We start from the raw sequence: 21,807 nt of genomic DNA, 5'->3' as shown, positions 1-21,807 counted from the left end.
TTCTCCTCCCACAAGGTTTCATTGAACCAGAAGGGCAGGGGTTGTTGTCTAAGGACAGATTTGAATCTGAGTGTCAGCATAGAGTCAAGAGAGCTTTAGAGCCAGTTATCAACCACAGGTAGATCCTGGTCGACCTGATGTACTAGTGGGGAAAGGGTATTCAATAAAGGTGCATTGAAAACCGAAGTGTCAAATTTGGCCTAGTTTCAGGTCTTAAATTTTGAGCCCCATTATTATTGAGGTGGAGAGGGAATGGTGAGATGTAGAAAAGGAAACAGCAAAATGATCAGACAAAGTTAGGGGGTAAGGGTGGATCCCCGTTTGAAAACTTTTTATAGGCAAGACTAGCACAAAACCAACCGTGGGGTTTTGAGTATGAAAATAAAGAATCATTTTGAATAAGGCAATAAAGAACCAGGCATCCACATCTGGTGCCCTTGATTAAGTAACACTGCTCCAGGTCTTTGGGCTGGGTGAAATCGTGTATTTGTTTTCCTCATGAAATCCTATGAAAATGTACTTTTTTTACTGGAACACATACTTTACTTAAAAAAGTCCCCCAAGATTCTGGCAGGATCCTGGCTCAAGTAGAAAATGTCTCGCAGTGAGGCTTTTTCTGTGTGAACCAGGCTCCTTCAGGTATTTTGCAAGAGGTTTTATTGCGAGATGCACATTTGCATGAAAAGAATTATGCAAATGTATGGAAATGTATGTAACGTATAATTTTGAGACATTAAACACATTTTGTGTACAGCTAAATTTGGAAATTTTGCACATTTTGCCAGCACAATTAGAATTTCGCCCAGGCTTACGTTTGGGCCATTCTTGATTCTGCTGGGTGCATAAGAACTGTGTTGTGGTACAAAAAGTCCTGCATGCACATAAGGTGTATCAGATCGAATAATGATATAGTCTGAAAGGGCGAGAATGGAAAAAAAAAACAGTCATGTGTTCTTCCTTTATGTATCTGATTCTTTTCAATTACAAGATACCCCTTGGGCCTTCTATCTGCTTTTATCATAATGTGGCTGATAATTTCCTCCACGACTTGATGGTCATTTCAATTTGTAATAAACCTATAGCTATCTTTATTTTGTTTTCGGGATTGGGATCTAGCAAGTGAGATATGCTGTCCCAGCGCAAAAATACCGCACAAGGAAACAGTTGCTAAAAGACTTCAGACTTCACTTAATTTAAAATAGCAAAAGAGAAATTTTGAAAGAGGAAACGGTGGCTCATACTAAAGGTAGTGCTGTGGCTCAGAAAGGAGAAGGTACATTAATGTCCACATTCCAGTACCGCGTTGGTTGCAGCACTGTGGCATCTCATAGCAAGTAAAGACAAACACTGATTGAAGCTGAAACCGGCTGACGCAGGGGAGGCATCTGCAACATTTGATAAAGTGAAACCGACAAACATTAGTGTATCAAAAATGTAGGACACTTTCAGCCACGTTCCTGCGTTACTTGTCATTCTCTAGTACAAAATGTTATGTACACAGTGTGGGATATTCCAATATCAGCGATGGCACTGCTCCGCGCGGCATGTTCCTACCTTAATTGTCACTGGCTAGTACAAAATGTATTGTACATCCTGTGAAATATTTTATTATCGGAGATAAAAATGCGCGGTTCAATGAATTCAGCTGCGGCAATATTTTGCACTGATGTTTCCATATGTTCTGTGGCATCTCATTGTGTTTTTTGCTGTATCTTACTAAATTGGGTCCTCGTTTTTCATTGTTAAATAAAGTGGTGTTAACAATCGATAATGAATGTTCCCTTACCCTGCACGTGTTCTGTCTGGAAATGTCCTGCCATTTCCAATGCCTAATTTTCCTATGGGCAGTCCCGTGGAGAGCAGACTTAGTCTAGTCTCTCCACGGGGATTTTCGGGAGGGAAGTGATGAAGGGAGGGCAGGATTGGGTAAGGAGTGCGTGGGGGTGGGTCATGGGTGGGGTATTAAAGTCAAAGGGGGTTTGGGAGCGGTCTCTTCCGCGCTAACCTTCAGCATGGCGTGGAAGTTTGTGGACACCCACCTGTCCTGCATTACATATAACTGTGGGGAGTGTTTGACATGTTTCTTTGGTGTTGAGTTGGGTGGATGCCAGTTAGGGCAGGTTTGCTGATATGGGGTGTGGCAGTAGATGGGTGAGGGTGGAGAGAGTCAGATGTGGGCTTGGCCACCGTTCCAGGGGAGAAAAAGAAAACAAGTGAAGGATGGTAGCGTGGGGGATGCCCGAAGGTGATGGAACAAAAAGGAGGAAGTGTGAGTCAATTTAAGTGAAAGATGGATAAACGGAAGCTAATGGAGGGATGAGTGAAAAGAAGTCTGGGGAGGTTTTACAAGGGTGGGGTGGGGGGTTTGTGAACTTTGTTAAAAGTTTAGTTATAATGTTATTGTATACAAGGCAATCCTGTCCTAAATAAATGGCCTTTTACACTTTAAGAACTCTGTGTCACTGAGTATGTCCCAATGCCTGCGGTGTCCTCAGTATACTTGGAATTATGGAAGAACTCACAAACTGGATCACTTACTTCCTGATTACTAGGTGGGCAGAATATGATAAAGTAATACACCTAGTAAATATTGTTAGCCCAGGGTTGGATATTTACGGGTCACAGTGTGTGATAAATGCCTCCTATTCGTAGTATGAACTTGGAAATAAGGCATAACACCTGTAATCAAGATTTAACACACTGACTTCTGCAATTTTTCCCTTTTTCATGCCTTTTCCACCAATCAATTCCTACCGGCGTCATCTGCACAAATCTGTGAGAGGAAAAATCTAATCATCAAGCGCCACAGAGTTCTGACCTTTGCGCACACTTCTGCTTGCATAGTGATTTGAATTTAACCCCTAGTTTATCATCAGGGCTTAAGTATATGTCATCAAAATTCTATTCTTGCTCCTAGACAAAAGAGATCATTTTTAAGACTATGTGACTGTTTGACAAGGTTTCGTAAGTCAGTAACTCTTACTGACTCCTCAGTTTCCTGCCTACTCTGTACACAATCTTGGATTACCTCATTTGCATGTGACCACACCCTTATGCAAATGAAGGAGCACTCTCTGGTGACAGTGCTGGTGCTATGTGTGCACCAGCACAATCGGTATCACAGGAGGAGCCACACGAGCATCTGCAGCCCCTTCTGTAATACTAAAGAGCCCCAGCAGAGCGCAAAGACGGTGCACATGCCCGTTGCGCCCTCTGGGCACTTCTGTATTACAGCCCCCTAGTCTCCACTTGACAGTGCCTATGGAAGCTGCAAAACGTCACCTCGAAACACTGCTCATGTAGGGCCAATACGATTCCAAGAACCAATCCCAACATCTGTGTACACAATAGCTGGTGCTGGTACTTTGCACCCAGGGGATGCCTGTTCTGTGGTCCTGACTTACCCTTAGCCTATACTCATCCATCTGCACCCCCCACTCTGATGAAGCTTACAGTTGTATTGTAGTTGTTTTATACATTAGGAAGTACATTAAATTAATATTCATGTTTAAAGCAATTAATTAGACTATATGCCAGCTATGACGACCCAGTGCGTTTGAATGAATTCGGTAAGGTGCGCATAGTTGACACAACAAAAGGTTTATTCAATAAAGGTGACCTTCTAGCTTTATGCACATTTGATATTTATCTCATTGTCTTGTTTTGTGCATCATCTACTATTACACACATACACTGCACTAAATACCGATAACCTGAATGGACACTGCGTCCCGGTTTTGGGGAAAATCTGGCAGATTCATATGACCTACAAAGCCTAATGTGGCTATGTCGGAGTCAAACCAGTCCTTAATTTATGATTGCTGTTTCCGGTGGTGAACACCGGCACTTATTTTTGAGGGCCGGGGCTTATTCTTCTGCCTCAAGCATTTGCTGCGAGCAAAAGGCACATATGGGAAAGACGGAGGAAGGGAAAAAACGAAAAAGCGTCTCAAAGGGAGAAAGTAGAAAGCTGCAAGAGTGAGCTGAAGGGGCAGGGAGTGGCTGTATATGGATTGAAGAGACCCGAGATGGCTTCAGGATTGCACCGCCTCTGTATTCTGTGTTCGCACATTTAATTGCAGCAGCCGCAGGTTTAAGAGGAGGACTTTGGGCACCGGCACCTTTTTATTCACAAATTAAGCACTGAGTCAAACTCACACCTTTCTTTCAATAGATATACTGCGGACCACTCTTAGCGACCTTTCCATGTCTCCAGACTGCTGCTGCCAGAGTACGGTTGAATGATTATCCAACCCACTATGCCTGTCTTAAGCATTCTGCACTGCAAGGGCACCACTGCTATGTGGTGAGTTTATAAAAAAAACTGGAAGGAACATATCTAGAGCATATTCTTGGATAAATATTGTAGTTATTAAGGCTTAAAACGCGTTCAGTGCTACAAAAAACACAATCAGTGGACTTGGCAAGATTTATCTAAGTGGATATGCCAGCTAATATTTTACATTGTATAAAGGTGTACTGCAAAGTTAGACTCTCTCCTATTCCCCCTACACCGCACTAGTTAGGTCTAGGTCTTACAGGTTGGCCCACCTGCTGTTTCCACAGAAATCATAGTGTCGAACATGTAGGATTTTGTTTCCTATGCACTCCTGCAGTACAGAATACATCAGAAATGAGAGCTGCAATAGTGGTCATGCCTGAGGCATGGCAGAACTAACAGCATAGGGCCGCAACAGAACACACAGCGAGAGGTCCTAGTGAAGGGCCGTGCTAGTTTAGGTAAGTACTAGGACTAAGAGTTCAGCACCCTCTGGAAGGCTCTTGCTCTAATCATGATCCCTCTGCCACACCAAAAGGTTACTGAAATGAGATTCTCGTCTGATTTCTCCCTTCTTCTCTCCTTCAGGTGTGAGAATACAGAAAGATTGAACCATGAGGGAAACGGTTCCCTTGCAGCCTGTTATGGGTTATTCATTATACACTGTCCCGTCTGGTGTGATATTACCATTTTTTGGAGGAGTAACCAATACACAGGGCTCATTCCTCATTCCCTTAGTTCCTGATCTCATGACCCATGTTTTTACGCTTTACAGCTCCCTCTTTTCTATTGTTGTATCTCCCTCCCGCCCCAGAAGTTTGCAGGGACTTCCTATTTTCTGGTAGTTTTTCTCTCTCTATTTCAAATTCTGCCTTCCTTTTATTTAGAACTTTCCCCATTGGCTCCTTGTTTTTTCCCCACAGATTTTTCTTTTAAGTTATAAATTCTGTCCCAAAATCTGACATAGACAATCTGAAACCAAAATGTACTTGTGATGGTTTTAGATAAATGTTAGCCATTGATATGTCATCAGTCGTTTGCCTTGATTTCAATCTTAGGCACGGACACGACAAGTTAATCTCAAGCAATGTTTGAACGTAAAGTTTTATTTGGGAGAAACAAACACACATCTCTGAGTTGATTTTGGTTTCCAAAGCAGATACTCATCTCGAAGTATTTGGTTTGGCTCAGGTATATGTGGGTCGAAAAGCATTGGCCTAGACCAAAATGATTTAACAAACCTGGAACGAGATGCTGCCATCTGGCAGGAAAGGTATGACTGTCACTGTGTGGCATGGCACAAACAACTCTTTCCCAAAGCTTTTCCTTGGCAACAGGGATCCTCATGTTTGGATACACGCTTAAAATGAGGTTTGAAAATAGCTGGGGGTATCTGCTGCACTTACTTTACCGGCAAAGGCTAAGACTTGGTAGTTTATGGCTGCAGCACTTTACATTAATCCGTACTCTACACTTCCTGCTGACCTATATTAGGAATTATAGTCAATGACAAACAATCCGAATTAGACTCCGGTGACCTTCTTTGTCGGTGCTCTGATTCACCTGAGAGCTGCGTCAATATGGAAGCTGAGACAGCAGCTGAACATGTCCCCGGTTGGCCAAGCTTTTCTTAAATATAAATATGTTACTTATGTTTTCCTTTAAATTATTATTTAAAGGCCTGCAGTAAAATGATACACAGGAACGTCCATTGGAAAAAAGTTGTGATATAGAAGTGGAAAAAGATATTGTACAAAAACATGCAGAAGGATGTGGTGTATGATGGCATGAATTACGTTGCTATGACGGCAGAAACAGAATATAAGTGTGGGAGGCCCCAAAAATACAATGCAGACAAACTTCCTGTTACCAGACCAGCAGCACTGCATGGGGGAAGAGCGCTAACCACTAGGTAAAATTGCATTGAAGTGGGAGCGGGGGTAGTCGGCATAGTAAACACTGCGTGTCAGGGCTGTGCCCTCCATGAAAGAGCACACAGTAGGCACATGGGCAGAGGAGCCAGGTGTGTCATCCCACAAAACAAGAGAAAAAGGTGGTAAAAGTAGGGGCGACAATATGGACAACAGAAAAGGAGAAGAAGAGAAGAAGGACCTGGCGTGCAGGGGCAGGGTGCCGGGGATGAAGAGTGGGGTCCTGCTACTGCTAAGGGTCAAGGGCAGGGGCAGGAGGTGCCCCAGCCCAAGCTTCAAAATACAAGTTGTCAGGGAGCAAGAGCACGTGAGTCAACTGCATTAAATTTAAAGAAGAATACACAACATTTTCAAAACGACATTTTTGAAAACTATTACTACAACAGTTTCAACTGAACTTTCATCTAGTCGACATTTTCGAAGTCGTCTTAATTACATAAATTAATTTGTCATTTTAAAAAGAATACAGATTTTTTCTTTAAATTGGAGTGGGATGTGTATGCATGTCCAAGGCTGTTCATAGACCCACCCCTTACTCGCCTGTACCACCAGGCAGTCACCACATCACTCTGATATCAGACTGAACAGATTAGGAGGTTTATCTTCAGGCAGAAAATAGTCTTTCTATTATGTCTACATCCCTATAAATGTAAAACGGCGTTATCATGTACGATCATCTAGTCACTATGATGGAGAAGAAAGGATGGTGGAAGAGGTTTCATTAGATTTAGGTTTCGGTTAAATATTACATTTTCCTCACTGTAGGTGGATCTCTTCCATTCAGTGGCATGTTATTATTAAATAGACCAATGCGTACAAGCTTTTGCTGCAGGTTCGCCTCCTATGCAAAAACGTCACTGGTAGCTATGAGGGAGGAACACGTTAGGCTACCCACATGTACTCTTAAGGTTGTACTTATGTAACATTCTGGTTCTATACCATTCCTATGGAATTTACTTTTAATAACAAGAGTAATTTAAAATTAGAAAAAAATTGTGCATTTCAGAAATTTGTTTTGCCTTTTTTTCTGTCATTCAGGCAGTGAAAGGAGTCAAAAGCTGCCGAAAATTTGATAATACTTCAACTGATCTATTCAGAAGCCTGCCAGAGACCAGATGACAGGGCTTTTCCCATAAAGCAGTGGAGCGATGACCATAAAAGAGTTCAAAAATAACATTTCCCACTCTCAGAGCTAGTTTTAAAATGCGGCTGTAACTGTTACCATCAGTGAGTTTTTCAAGGCACTATATTAATTTACAATAAGTGTAGGGTTTTAATCCATTATCAAGTTACTATAGGCGATTCTTTAGAGTTGTTCCAATTGGGGCCAAAGCTAGTGTGATGGCATTTCCTGTGATGCTATTAGGAGTCAAATGCAAACACTTCCGGTACCCTGTGACGGTTTCGGAAATGATGTGACTGCATTTGAGAATGGGTTTGACATGATTTAATTCACTCCAGACGACATACCTTTATCACCTTCACTTATGGTGGCTAATACCGATTTGTAGTTCATCAAGCTCTAAAGAACAGACCTTACTATGTGAAATGTTTGTGCTTAGAAACACCTCTTCACCGAGGTACACATGTTTGGGAGACAGCGGGACTTCAAAAGGATGAAAATCAATCTCTGAATCACAATGCATGATCTTAACACGAAGAACCTTGTGAGATCAACCCCCCGCATGCAAGAAGACAGCCAACAGTGCTAATAAACACCTACTGCACAATGCAAAGTAAAACCATTAAACTCGGTGGTTTCGAATCCAACATGAGGGCTATACAAAATTCCAATCCAAGAGAAATGTTTCCATTCCACTATCTGAATGATAATCTAACTTCGCTCTTGTTCAACACTGATAATTAACAGATGTGTGTATAAATATTTCATATAAATATGTTGATGGCAGTAATATAAACGGCAAGATATCGATTTGTAAATTATCATGAAGGTAGAATGAGTAGGGCAGTGTATTCTAATTCCACACCTACGTGCTTTGACAATATAGTGCAAGTCGATATCTTGCAGTCGTTATTGATGCAGGTCAGCATTTCAGAGTCAATAATGTGGTACTGCACCGAGATTAATACCTTGATCTTCTAGCTAACATATTCATAATAAAAAAAACCTGCAGCGTTTCCCATTATCGCGCCGAAATCCTTATCCCTGATATACTTTTAAGTCCAACTTCAATCGTTATTCTGAACTTTATTCATATTAGGAAGCCAGTAACTACTCAATGCACAATTTTCACGGACAAATAGCACTATCCCACAAGAGGACGAGGAAGGAACATTTCTCTTCTCAATTTAATCTAGTAGGTTGAAATCACTCAAAAGCATTGAGGCAACACACATTATGATGGAAAATGCAGGACAACTGGAGGTATATTGATGTTTCAAGCATACATCTTTGTAGGCGTTTCATCGTTGTCTTGGACCATGCCTTCACACATATATTTTCAGGAGAAAAATACAACTCGATGGATGGTACACAGTGTTTAAAACCCCTCTGTATTATTAACAACAAAAGGACAAGTAAGATATTCATGGATAATTACCATTTTGGCTTCTGAATGCATCTGAGGGCCTTGAGGTGAGACACAGGCATTGTTCATGTTGGGCCCTTGCATCCCCATGATGTTAGAGTTCATAGACATCTGTCTGTCCATCTAGTAAAGCAAAATAAATATGCATTTGTCAATCTATGCACTGTTTCCAGTGTTTATAACCTTCTCTTTTACAGGAGGTTTGAATGCAGAGGGGTAAGTAGTCAGACCTCTCATTCTGCTGCTAAACGAACACAATTATGTTTCTAAAAGAGGGCTTTGGCTTAATGTTATGTGGATAGATTTTACATTTACGTTTTATTTAGAAACTTACAAGGAGACAGAAGCATTCATGATATGTTAGTTTTGCTCTTGTGTTTACAATGCTTACTGACTAAAGTGAGAGAAGAAGTGAGTCAGTCAGTATATGAAAGAGTGAGTGATGAGTGGGAGGTAAGTGAGTTAAAAAGTGACTGAGTAAAAAAAATCAAGACTAGTCTTGATTTCAATTAGTGTCAACATCTGATGATGAAAAATAAATCCCAATCCCCAAAATTGAGTGCTAGTGGGGCGCACTTGCAACCACCAAATCAAATTAAGGATTGTTTAAAACCTGTTACCTGGGATTGAGTCTTAACAATGGGCTTGCAGAATCAAAGAAGCATACACAAATCAGAATTTCCTTAAAACATAGTTCAGTTAGGCTTGTGTGTTCACAGTTTTTAGTTAGTATAATACAAGAATGTGTGAGTGAGTACATGAGACAGTCAGTGGTGAGTAAATTAGAGATAAGTAAATAAAAAAGTGATCCACCAAAAATAACTGGGTTAGTAAGTAAGGGGGGTAGGTAATGTTGTTTGTGGGTGAGTGAGTGAGTAAGTTCTTTAAGTAGGTCAATAAGTGAGTGGCAGACGTATGCAGAGCAAACAGAGTCTTTTTCTTTCATCAGTGTCTTTGCTGCATAGACCTCTTTATATATAGAACCCTGCACATGGGTGGACTAAATATAGCTGCAAGCTTAATCTAATCATAAATTAGAAATGTAAAAGGTTGGCAATTGCAAGGATCCACTAGTCCAAGAAAACTCATTACTCTAAGCAGTCATGTTCTTTAGCGCTATTGTTGATTTATTAGACCCTTTATTTTGGTGAACTGATGAAACTCCATCGATTGACCCGGTATTAGCACAGTAGGGTCATTCAAGGCTTAGGATTCAGGCTTTTATACCATTCTAAACATTGTCTCTATAAAAAACAGTGCTTACAGAGTGTTGGAGAAGCTCACATCTAGGGGTTTTCTTAATAGGACTGGATTTTATCTTGTGAATTTTTAGCAAAGTGCAACAGCAGAAAATATCACTGGACAACAGATGCTTTGGAAGCTTCAATGGCAGAAGTAAAGACACCAGAGACACATGTAGGTATCAGTGTTAGTAGGAAATGTGGGAGGGACAGGCAAGAGAGGCTAGAAAATGGGGAATACTTATGAATAAATGGAAGGGAATTAGGGAGGAGTGAGGAGGGGTTATGGGAGGGCTACAGGGGGGTGTAGGTAGGGCCGTGCACCAACCCACAATAAGGTAAGCCCATTGCTATTCACAACCTGCACTTCCTTAGTTACTACAACCAAAAAGACCTTAAACAGTCAAGGGTGTACTCTATTTCTGAGCTGAGCAAATCCAGCATCACACATAGCTAACCACTGGTACTACAACACCCTCATATACAAAATAATGGAGGTATTAAAATAGAACCCCATTGAAATAAATCGAGCATTACACATAGCCAACCACTGGTGCTAAAACATCCTCATATGCAAAATGATGGAGATATTAAAATAGAACCTCCATTGGAAAGTAATTTATTTTACCATTTCCAAATGAATATATATAAATTTAGTTTAATTTAAAAATAAAAAAGAACTATAAAAATAAATATAAATCAATATATCAATATGATTTCATTTTTAAAATATTCTAATTACTTTTTAATGCAAAAAGAAATGGATTTTTAAACAAATTAACTAAATTAATTTTTAAACAATTCTCTACATAACTTTTAGTAACTTTTAATACATAATAAATACTCATAGAAATGTACTTTTGGTGGATATTCTTTAAATAGATCTCTAAAAGCAATAATGTAATTACAATTAATATACCTAAATTCGTTAAATATTTAATTCAAAATTAGGCTAACAGTGCTGTAGCATTTCTTTAAATTTGTCCTGTGTCTAAAATAAAATTGCCATAAAAAATATATTTATTTTAACTTTAAAAACTTTACCATATGGAGATCTCCACCCTGATAGAGGAGGGGTCCATCAAGGAATGTCAAATGCAGTTCTAAAGTCACTATCAGTTGTAACTTGACAGACATTTGTAATGTTTAACTGACTCCATCCCCTGTTTCAGGGGGTGGAGACATGTATGGTTACACTTTTGAGTAACTTTATGCTTGTAAATGATGAATAGTCAAAAGGAGTAAAGTTACTCAAAAGTGTAAGAATAAACTTACACATGTAGATTTATGTCACATGTAAATACCCCAATAATTGTGAATATCCCCCAATAATCCTAATATGACTTTTCTTGTAACCTTACATTTTGTGTGTTTTCTGCTCCATTAAATTTTTCATGTTCACTTTAAAACCAGTGATTAATTTGTAAAAGAATAAGTGACGGGCCCAAAGTTTTTCTCAGAAGCCCACCACCCATGATGTTGAATACCAGGGTTTACAATTACCAAGGCTATCTAGTCTTGAATACAACCCATGCCGTCCATCCACCTCCCTATTCTCCCTGCTCCTTTGTCTCACTCTTGTAAATTCTTTTTTCATTACTGGTTTCTCCCTATAATTGTTTTTCTGTATTTTTCTTTCTCCCTCTCCCACTTCTATGCCTTTTCTTCATGTTCTGGGTCAAAGTCTGAAGATGATGAATATGTTCCAGTCCCCAAAACGTGAGTGTCGGAGGGCCTCAACTACAAACAAGGGCTCAAATTAAGCACAATTTAAAACCTTTGACTTACACTTGAGTCATACCACTTGGCTTGCTGATTCAAAAAGTAGGCACACAAATCATGATTTCCTTAAAACACAGAATGAGGGGCTTTAAAATACAGTAAACAGTACTGCATTGGTCAATAATTGTTTAGCAAAATGTGTCTCTCCAAAGAGGTCAGTGGCTTTCATCTGGACACCTAATGTTATGTCAAGGGTAAAATTCATCAGGACCTTGTTCCAGAACATAAACGAGCTATTTCCAGGGAAGGGAGAAGCAAAAGCAAGCTTTAAAACCAGAATGCTATGTCTAGGTTACTAGTGAATTTCATCAACAAATCTTACCATTTGCAATAAACGCATGAGGAACAAAAAGAGGACACCCTTGACAATAATGTGCTGAATTAAAAGGTCTAGATTGAGATAAGCTCTCCTACTAGCCTTGGCCGAGGTGCTGACATCTTAAACATGCAGAATTGGAGAACAACCTTAAACAAAGGATGGCTCCCAGAGATTACAGGACATGCACATCATCTCCTACTCACATGATTGTTTCTCATGGGTCCTAAGGAATAATGAGACCGCTTGTCAACTGATCTACTCAAGGCGTCTCAGCATTGCAACACATGTGCGCAATGCAATCAACTTTGAACAACACAGACTGCATCTTTTATACAGTTAGCGAACGCTTGTCTTACATGGTGTCTGCTGTGCATTGTGCCCTAGCTAGCTTTAGCAAGAGCCCTACATGCTTATCAATGCCACACTGATTAAATTGACAAATACTGCATAAATGAATGGTATGCGTTTTTGCTGATAAAAGAGTTTTGGATATTTTAAATAAAACAATACTGTCTCTTTACACGTTGTCATTACAAATGAACTCAAAATGTGTACATTTGTTGACTGCTACATTGGAGCACCATTTTCAACAGGCATGAAAGCATTGCTGTTGAAAATATATGCTTTCTGAATAGTTTCCTATTTTTTTAATGGTGGGCACTAGTTATCATAACACAGAACTCCAGTTTTAGCCGTTTCTGATGTGATAGTTGAATTGTGTTAAATGCTTTGTCATCAAATACAAACATCCAATTAATTAATTTAACACATAAAACCACAGGGAAGGGTCACTGATTCACGTAGTAACCAAGGGGAGGAAGAGAGTGACTGGGGCGGGGGTTGGGGGGAAGAGACAGAGCCAGAAAGTGAGGTGTGGGTGGAGTAAGAAAAAAAGGGAGAGAGACGAAGAAGAAGAGGGGTCAAGGACGAGAGAGAGAGAAGGAGTAAGAAATATAAGGATGATGAGAGAGAGCTCGAGAGACAGAAAGAGTATAACAGGTGTACAGAAATCAAGTAGAAAAAAAGAAAATAGGAGAGGGGAGAAATAGAAAGAAGAGAGAATTCGAGATAAAGAGACACGTGTAATAGTTAAATATTTATAAGTAAACATACCAAATACATGGAAAGATAGACACTGCACTCACGATACATCACCTATCTAATTTCATACTAATCTACTACATTTGTATTGTTTACGTCTCATCATTACTACGTATAAGCACTAGATGAGCCCGAGTTGCTGTTTCACACAGCGTTCCTTCCTCCACAATGAGGATACCAGAAACATGAGGTGTGGTGAGCATCATACAATGTGAGGCTACATTTCCCACCTGGGTTTCTGCTGATTGAAACAAATCCACCCAATGGCTTTCGTAGTTTATGGGTGGAGAAGCCTGAGAGTGAAATATGGTTGGGTATCACAATCCGGATCTTATTTTATCTCCTGTAAATCGATCAAAGCTTTGAAAAGACTTGTAAAGTAGTCAATCTCAAATCCCACTGCAAGTGTAGCATAAAAACTCAAAGCACATCTAGAAAGTATTAGGCGTTACTGCTTTTAACATGAAGATTTTTTTCTTCAGTCAATGGGCATATACTTCATATTCCGTCAAATGATAGAAATGATGACAGTGTTTCTCTGGGAACAGCAGACACGCACTAGGCATTGTGAGAGCATCTGGTCATCAGATCTCCCAAAGGGAATGCGGTGATAGGTTGACTTTAGAGCTGCCTTTTATGTGATTCCTAAAGGAATATTAGCTTCATGTAAAAAGGGGGCATTGGGCATTGCCTGCTGCTTTTTTGGGTAGTTACGCAATTAGTCAGTCACTTGCAGAAATCTAACAGACCACATTATGTGGAAATACTTAGCAAATGTCACTCTGAAGACATTTTCATGTAGACTTTTAAGTATTGCAGAACTGCCGATTGTAATGTTTTAAACTAATTAAGGAAATGTATTCTGTTGTTTGAGCATGGCGAAGGCTGCTCATGCTCGGCATCCTGCTTCCCAGTGCATTTATGAATCCACTGGTATCATGACATCATACAGTTAACGTGATGTTGGTACCAGAGTCTGCACTCGGCCATGTCAAGATTTCGCAAACTCATTTTGAGTAAACACCCTCAAAGTGGTGAGAGGCTAATTCAGCTGTCAGGTTCAATAAACCCTTAGCTTTTGAGGTCGAACGTAAGCGTACAACCTCTTGTATACTTTTAAGTATACTCCTTCTGGGGGCTTCCAGCTATTTCATTTTTCTGTTTCAGTGTCATTTAAAAATCCTTTGCGTGCTAGTGGTCAGTCATGCCTCTTTTTCCCTCCTTCTTCTGTGTGGGAGCAGGGACCAACCACTATATATTTACGCTTTATCCTGGTTATTTGGTCTTTAGGGTCTGTTCTTCCTCTGAGCTTAGCTATAAACAAGGCTACAAATCAGGCTGTTATCTTGGACTCATTTGGTCTTTGTGGGCTCTCTGCACCCTCCTCAGCTGCCTGGCTCCAGCCCTTCCTTGGCTTGGATTTTCTTTCCCAAGTGTGCCTGCCTGTGTGCTGGGAGTACGTGAGGAGGATTACTTGTAATTGCTTATAGCCTAGGCACTGAGATATGCCAGGGCTCTGCAGTCCTTAGTGACAGTGCCCACTTCTGCTCCATACTGGGATCCCCCTCTCACAGCTCTATCAGTGCACCTCAGTTCACACACTCCAAGCCCTCAGCCGTGCCAGTGCCAGGAACCCCCCACAAACAGTCTGCCAGAGAACCTCAGTTCTTACACTCAGTACACTCTGCTGCTCCAGTACTGGGACCACCTCTGACACAGCTTCATCAGGGCATCTCAGTTCTCACACTCCAAGCCCTCAGCCGTGCCAGGGCCAGTAACCCCACACACACTGTCTGCCAGAGTACCTCAGTTTTTGCAGTCATTACACTCTGCTGCTCCAGTACTGGGACCACCTCGGGCGCAGCTCCATCAGTGCGCCTCAGTTCACACACTCCAAACCCTCAGCTGTGCCAGTGCCAGGAACCCCACACACGCTGTCTGCCAGAGCACCTCAGCTCTTGCGTTCAGTACACTCTGCTGCTCCAGTACTGGGACCTCGGGCGCAGCTCCATCAGTACACCTCAGTTCACACACTCCAAGCCATCAGCCGTGATCATGCCAGAACCCCACACACGCTGTCTGCCAGAGCACCTCAGCTCTTGCAGTCAGTACACTCTGCTGCTCCAGTACTGGGACCTCGGGCGCAGCTCCATCAGTACACCTCAGTTCACACACTCCAAGCCATCAGCCGTGATCATGCCAGAACCCCACACACGCTCTCTGCCAGAGCACCTCAGTTCTTACAGTCAGTACACTCTGCTGTTCCAGTATTAGGACCTCGGGTGCAGCTCCACCAGTGCACCTCAGTTCTACCCAGAAAGGTCACTTCCTTTTCTACAATGGGACCCCACTCACATGCAGTTCCATAACAGCAGCTCAATTCTAATATTCAGTCCCACTTCCAAGCCAATACTGGACCCAAAAGAGCAAAACACAGCTCAGCTAGTGCACCTCAAGTCTAACATCCATTGCCACTGTTGACGGGAACCACCTCAATTCTGCCAGAATCCATCAATTCTAACATTCAGTGCACATTTCTTCTCAGTACTAAGGCTCACATACACGCCCTTGAGGACTCCTCGCTTCTGTGGTTCAGAGGCAATGCCACTCCCATACTGGGCCCCACTCGCAGCTTCACCAGGGGACCTCAAGGCTTACACTCGGCAACACTGGCACACCAATACTAGGTTACACACATAGCTCCATTAACATACCTCACTTCTGACCTTGTGTGTCCGTTACTATTCCAGTACTGCAGCCCACATACAACTCTGTCAGTGCACCTCAATCCTAACCTGCAGCGCCCCATTATTCCAATACTAGGAATTACACAGCGCTCTGTTTCTCATTCCTCACCCACTGCCTTTCTTTTATTCCAGCACTGGGCCGGGACACAGATCTGTCTATACCCCCCCCAATCCTGATCTGAAGCACCCCAATATTTCTGTATTGGGGTTCACATACAACTCTGCTAATGCACCTCCTGCTGTTCTCCAGTGCCCCATATTGTTCCACACTCTGACTTCTGTTTGAGGACGTGTGGGATCCAATTAAATCTATTCTTAGCTGCGATCTGTATTTGGGCGGGTCTGTTTCACCTATCTCACTCCGTTCTTTCCTTTACTCTGTTTATTCTCAATGTTTTCTTTCTCCCCCACTTTTCTCTTTCCAGCTCTTAAAATCCACATGTTAACAGTTTCGCCCTTTCTTTCAACTGTTTATTTCTACTCCTCTCTCTTTTTTTTATTTCCCTCTTTGTCTTACTACCTCGTCTTTCAAACTCACACTTGGTTATTTCTTTCCTTGTTTCGTTCCTCTCTTTTTTCTTCATCTGTTGTTCCTTAATTTCGCTATTTTTTCTCTTCCCTTCATTCTTTCTTTGTATTTTTTTATTTGATCCTTCCTTTAACTCTGTATGTGTCCTTTCACTTTTTTTAAAGATCTTTTTTCCTTCCTTTCTCTGGTGTTTTTCTTATCTTTGTCTGCAATTCATGTTTTACTACAAATCCCTCTTTTTTCTGTCTGTATGTGGAAGCCACAAGTTACTTGTGGGGACCTGAAGTGTCAAAGTGGTTTTCTCATTCTGTGTCTGTGGGAAATGTGTCAGAACATACAGCCCCTGGTTCTTTCGCTGCTTGATTCTCTCACCATCTCTTTTGTTCTCTAATTTTGATTTTTCTCTTTATTTTAACACTTGTTTTATAATTTTTTCCTCTTTATCTTTCATTCACTAGCTTCCTTCCCTTTTTTCTTTTGTCTCATGCTTTTGCTCTATTTCTTCTCTTAGTTGTGTTTCCAATTTCTCCTTCTTTCTTTCCCTTCTTTCTTTCATTTCTTTGTGCCCCCTTCTCTTTCTTCCCTTCGTCTATTGTACTTCTTTCATTTCTCTTTTTCTGCCCCATCCGCTTTCTCTACTGAGACCTAGTTATCACCTGAGCAACAGGTGCAGTGGCACAGGGGCCCAGAGACCTACGGACTTCACTCAACTCTAATTACTGCTGTATTTTCCTACTGAAATTGCAGTCAGCATTTTCCTTACATACTCCAGGGCCCATGACACCCTTACTATGCCACTTGTCCTCACCATCTTTACTCCCGACTCCCTCTTTCCTTTCACCCTCCAATCCATCCCAAATTATATTTTTGTTATGAACTTTTGAGCATTAGACTCTAATGCCAAAAGTTTTCTTTCTGATAAAGGTTTATATAATAATTGTATATGTTTTAAGATAGAGGAAATTGGTAAATGGAAGTGCTCTAGTTAAATGCTAGGCCACTGGAATTATATGGCAGAAAAAGACGAAATTATGAGGCAGGGTTGACCAATTTATGTGGCGAGAAAAGTCCAGTTATGAATTTACAATGCCAATAGCTCTAACTCAAGCAAATGCAAGACCTATTGTATTGCAAATGCTTGTTATACTTAGTCGTCATCGCATGCGCAAATAAAGGCATTTTTTTGTTGATTTGTGATGTGAGCCTCAGATACGTGATAATTTGACTCACAAAACAATCTTCCCCTTTTCAAACAGTAAGATATCTGAAAAGATATTTGAGATGAATTTCTTTCCTGTTAAATGTACTAAGGTTTGGATAGTGTTCACGTCTTGTCTGACCAGTAATGGTGTCCATCTGGCAGTCTACATGGGCACACCATCTATTTTTCTACTTGGTTAAAACAACAAGAAACTATTTATTTGATAATCAGAGGCGCTACAATTAAGGATATGGAGGTGCTGCAGCACTCCCATAAAGCTTGAACGATTTTAAATGGAGAATGAACAATAAAGGGGCCCTTAAAAGGTATTTCTTATAGCAGCATTGTTGTCTTTTAAAAGAAACACTATCAATTATTCTTTATGCTTCAATGGAGTGATGTCAGTGGACACACACCCCACATCCGAAAAATCGTTCCAGCACCACTGATCATACTAAACAATCCCAAAGATTAGGTGACAATTGGTAGTTGGTCTAAGCTTACATATTGTTTACATAACAGATGAACAAACATACAGACTCTCTGGACCATGTTATGAAAGTCTCTTCTTGGTTAACTGTCAAATTAGATCTTATGTAACTTCACAATTTCACCAGAAAAGTTCTGAAGGTGTTATTTTATATTGGTTTCAATTTAATGATGATGGAGCCATCTTATAGAAACTTCACAAAGAGGAGGAGTAATGCTTTTGCTTCATGGGAATGGAGTAAACTGTTTTTGCACTGCCCAGATGTGGCACACACCCAATGGCCACTAGTTCTAATACAAGTACGTGTAGAAAATATATTTCAAGTCTGGAAGTTGGGACTATGTTTAAGGCTCAATAAATTTGTTCCATTTTGAACACCCAACTAACATGGATAGTTTCAGTGTCTTGCAAAAAGGCTGCACATGGACTATTGTTATTCACATTTCCGTATCACATTAAACCTTATTTGTAAGGAAAAGATGTGTTACATGCCTCAATCCCACTAAGACCAAATTCCTGCTGTTGGTCAATGGTAACAAAGAACACCTAGTAATACCCGGACGGATTCATCCTCTGACAATGTTGCTTCATGAAGTCGCAAAGATTTTCTTTTGACACTGACCTTGCCATCAATGAATACATCGCTAAAGGATCAAGATGACCTGGCAGCAGCTCTCTTTTGAAGAAAGTGGAACCTTTACTCCTGGAAGGTGATATACTTTCACGGTTAGATGATCGCAGTGCCCGGACCCACAGCTTCCCCCACACCACACTGGCTCTGGAAATCCATCCTACACTTCATCAAGTGCCTAAAAAAATTCAGCCACAACACCCTCACAACGATGCCATTCTACTGGGTCCACTTAACATCCCACACCAGACTCAACACCGGCTGAATTTTCCACAAAGATATAACACCAGTACCAGTGCTTATCTGCCTGACAAAATCATCATCTCCAGTGGCTGTCGACACATCCACAGTCACAATATTGACTGACTAGAGGTAATAAAAATGCAAAAAGCTAGGTGGCAACCAGGACCTGTAAAAGCATTTCTAAAGTTCTCAGAACTGTCCCCTCCTTCTTCTTAAATTTAGGAAAGACCTGAAGATTTCCTCTTCTAAGGATACTACATTTTGACTACATAGATAGTTGTCTTTCCCTCTGAAAACTCAGTAACACCACCCCTCCTGGTACAGGGCCGGCTTCAGCATTGGTGGCACCTGGTGCAACAGTCGTTTTTGGCACCCATCAATTACCTCCTTCTCCAAAAATTTCCCTCACTACCACTCTCTGACAGAGCACCTCATCTCTCCATAGCTTCTCTCTGACATACATTTAATTTCGTTATAGCGCTACTCATAGTTCGCTCACACTCAGCTCCTTGATCTGCATGGTACACGTTCTGTGCAGCAGGCACATTAACCTTCTGCGCTACTTTATGATGAGTCAAAACTGCCTGAGAAAAAATTTGATCTCTCACCAGTAGGAACATTAATCACCAGTGTTATCTTAACATTTTTATTGTTGCCTGAAAACTGCTGGACACAAGGAAGTTCACTGTGCTTTTAAACCAATAGTTGTTTTTAAACACAGCGTACCCCACAAAAGTCAGCTACCGATGCGGCTGCACCAGTTGCACCGCCCTAAATCGGGCCCTGTCCTGGCCATAACCCCACTTGTGAAATGCTGTGATCTCTTTCTTTCTTTGAAATTAGAGTGTGTATACACAACTCTGCTGTCTCTGGCTATCTTTGACTATATAAATATTATAAGAAATTGGGTTATTAGTTGAGAGAAGTGGAAGCCCCACTTTACTAATAAACACAATCCACGTCAAATTGAACCATGGAAAGTCACTTAATTAACCTATGCTTAACCCTCTGGTATCATGGCACAAAAGCAGTAGACTTAACATAGAGGCAATATGTAAAGTATTTTTGCAGCACACAAACAGTTCCATACCAATTTAGAAACATATGGTGAGTTTTAATAAATAGAATTACACCAAAATCAATTAAATCCAATCACTAGAACCAGAGTTATGAACTTTTAAACTTTTTAGTAAAAAACAGCACCTAAATCATAAAAGCACCAACCAGGGGTATCTGGTCATGCGCGACCATGGCAAAGTCAAAGGTTAAAGCTGATCACAATGGAGCATGTGTCCGATACAAGGGTTGGATTGGGTCCGGTCCCGGCTTACCTTTGGACTTCGAGGAAATTTCTGAAAAAGTTCTGGAGAAGGAGGGTTTCAGTGGAGCAAGGCAGCACACTGTATTTGTGGATGTGTCAACAATGACAGGGAGCTGCTGGACAAGGTCCCAGTGAAGCTGTTGACAAAGGCAAAAAAAGTCTCCAGGCAGGAGAAGCTACATTTCCAGGCAGATGAGGAGCTGGTCATTGTTGAGCCTGATCAAGATTTATAGCTTCGGACTTAGAAGTTTTTCTAGAGATCAGATTCACCCAGCATGAAGAGGCTGAAGGCTGTAGCTAAAGAAGCCTCCACAAGGCCAGATACTGCTGCAGAAATGTCCAGCTGAAGAGGATTTGCTGCCATGCAGAACAAAGTAGGAGGAGCTACCGCCCAGTCAAGCCGACCAGCGATGCACAGTGAGAAGATCAGTTGGCATCTAGGACCATGTCTTCTGTCACCTTTCCAGGCAGTTTTTGGTGAAAATGTTTGAAAGTACCAGATTTTGGATTCTGGTAGGAGGAGGCCACTTCAGTACCATACCAAGGGTCCATTCCAAGGGTCCAGGACAAAAGGACGTACTCCAGCAGAAGCCAGCAGCAGGGATCAGTGCCCCAGAAGCTTGGTGTGTCCTTGTAGCTCACACAAGCAGCCAGGCAGCTAGCCTTGAAGTCATTCTGGTGGTCCTGGGTTCAAGGCACAGGTCCAACACTCCTCCTTTAGACAGGTCACAGCAACACAGTCCTTCCAATAGCAGGACAGTTCTTTTGGCAGCACTCTAATGAATAGTTATTCTAGGGGTCCAATATTTATACCTGGTGCCAGTCTTTGTGAGCCAGTGTACATCCTGTTCTACACCATCTCTGGTTCTGGAAAGTTCTTCCCTTCCACTGTCAAGGCTCCATACTGTCTAGGGTGACAAAAGACTGGTGTCAGGTTCCTTTGTGTCTGATGGAAGTAAGCCCTTTGAAGTTTAAGTGGGGCAAAGTACAGAGCTGCCCCCAACCATCCTGATAGGATGGCCATCCTGCCCACATCTATTTCCCTTTTTGTCACTGTCTGGGAGAAATACACAAACTCCAGCAGCAGAGCCATTCACAGTCACGTGACCCAAGATAATAGCAGAAGGCACAAAATGGTTAGGGCAACAAAATGTCAACTTTCTAAAAGTGGCATTTTCAGAATTGTGACCTGAAACACAACTTCACTATTAAAGAGGATTTAGAAGTGCAATTTATTTGAGTCCAAACCGTATATCCATATCTGCTCCCATCTAAAGTTAGCACTTATTGAATGTAATAAGGCAACCTAGTGTTAGTCAATGGGAGAGAAATGTCTTACAACTCTGAAAAATGACTTCAGGAGCTTTTCACTACCAGGACATGTGAACGTATGTACACATGTCCTACGTTTTAAATACTATGCACCCTGCTCTAAGAGCTATT

The 21,807-nt window shown here is 41.3% G+C and overlaps 1 protein-coding gene across 3 annotated transcripts in view; it reads right to left on the bottom strand.

Annotated features, from left to right (window-relative positions):
* CREB5 (cAMP responsive element binding protein 5) overlaps positions 1-21,807 on the bottom strand; it is a 973,618-nt gene that overhangs the window by 150,351 nt on the left and 801,460 nt on the right. For all 3 annotated transcript variants that reach the window (XM_069211454.1, XM_069211452.1, XM_069211453.1), the window contains one exon: positions 8,772-8,882. In XM_069211454.1, the coding sequence (XP_069067555.1) occupies positions 8,772-8,882 (111 nt within the window). The remainder of the gene's footprint in view (positions 1-8,771; positions 8,883-21,807) is intronic.

The sequence above is a fragment of the Pleurodeles waltl genome, chromosome 10, assembly GCF_031143425.1.
Source record: "Pleurodeles waltl isolate 20211129_DDA chromosome 10, aPleWal1.hap1.20221129, whole genome shotgun sequence".
Lineage (NCBI taxonomy): Eukaryota > Metazoa > Chordata > Amphibia > Caudata > Salamandridae > Pleurodeles > Pleurodeles waltl.
Note: the sequence above shows the minus strand (reverse complement) of the source record. Positions and strands in the feature narration are given on the sequence as shown.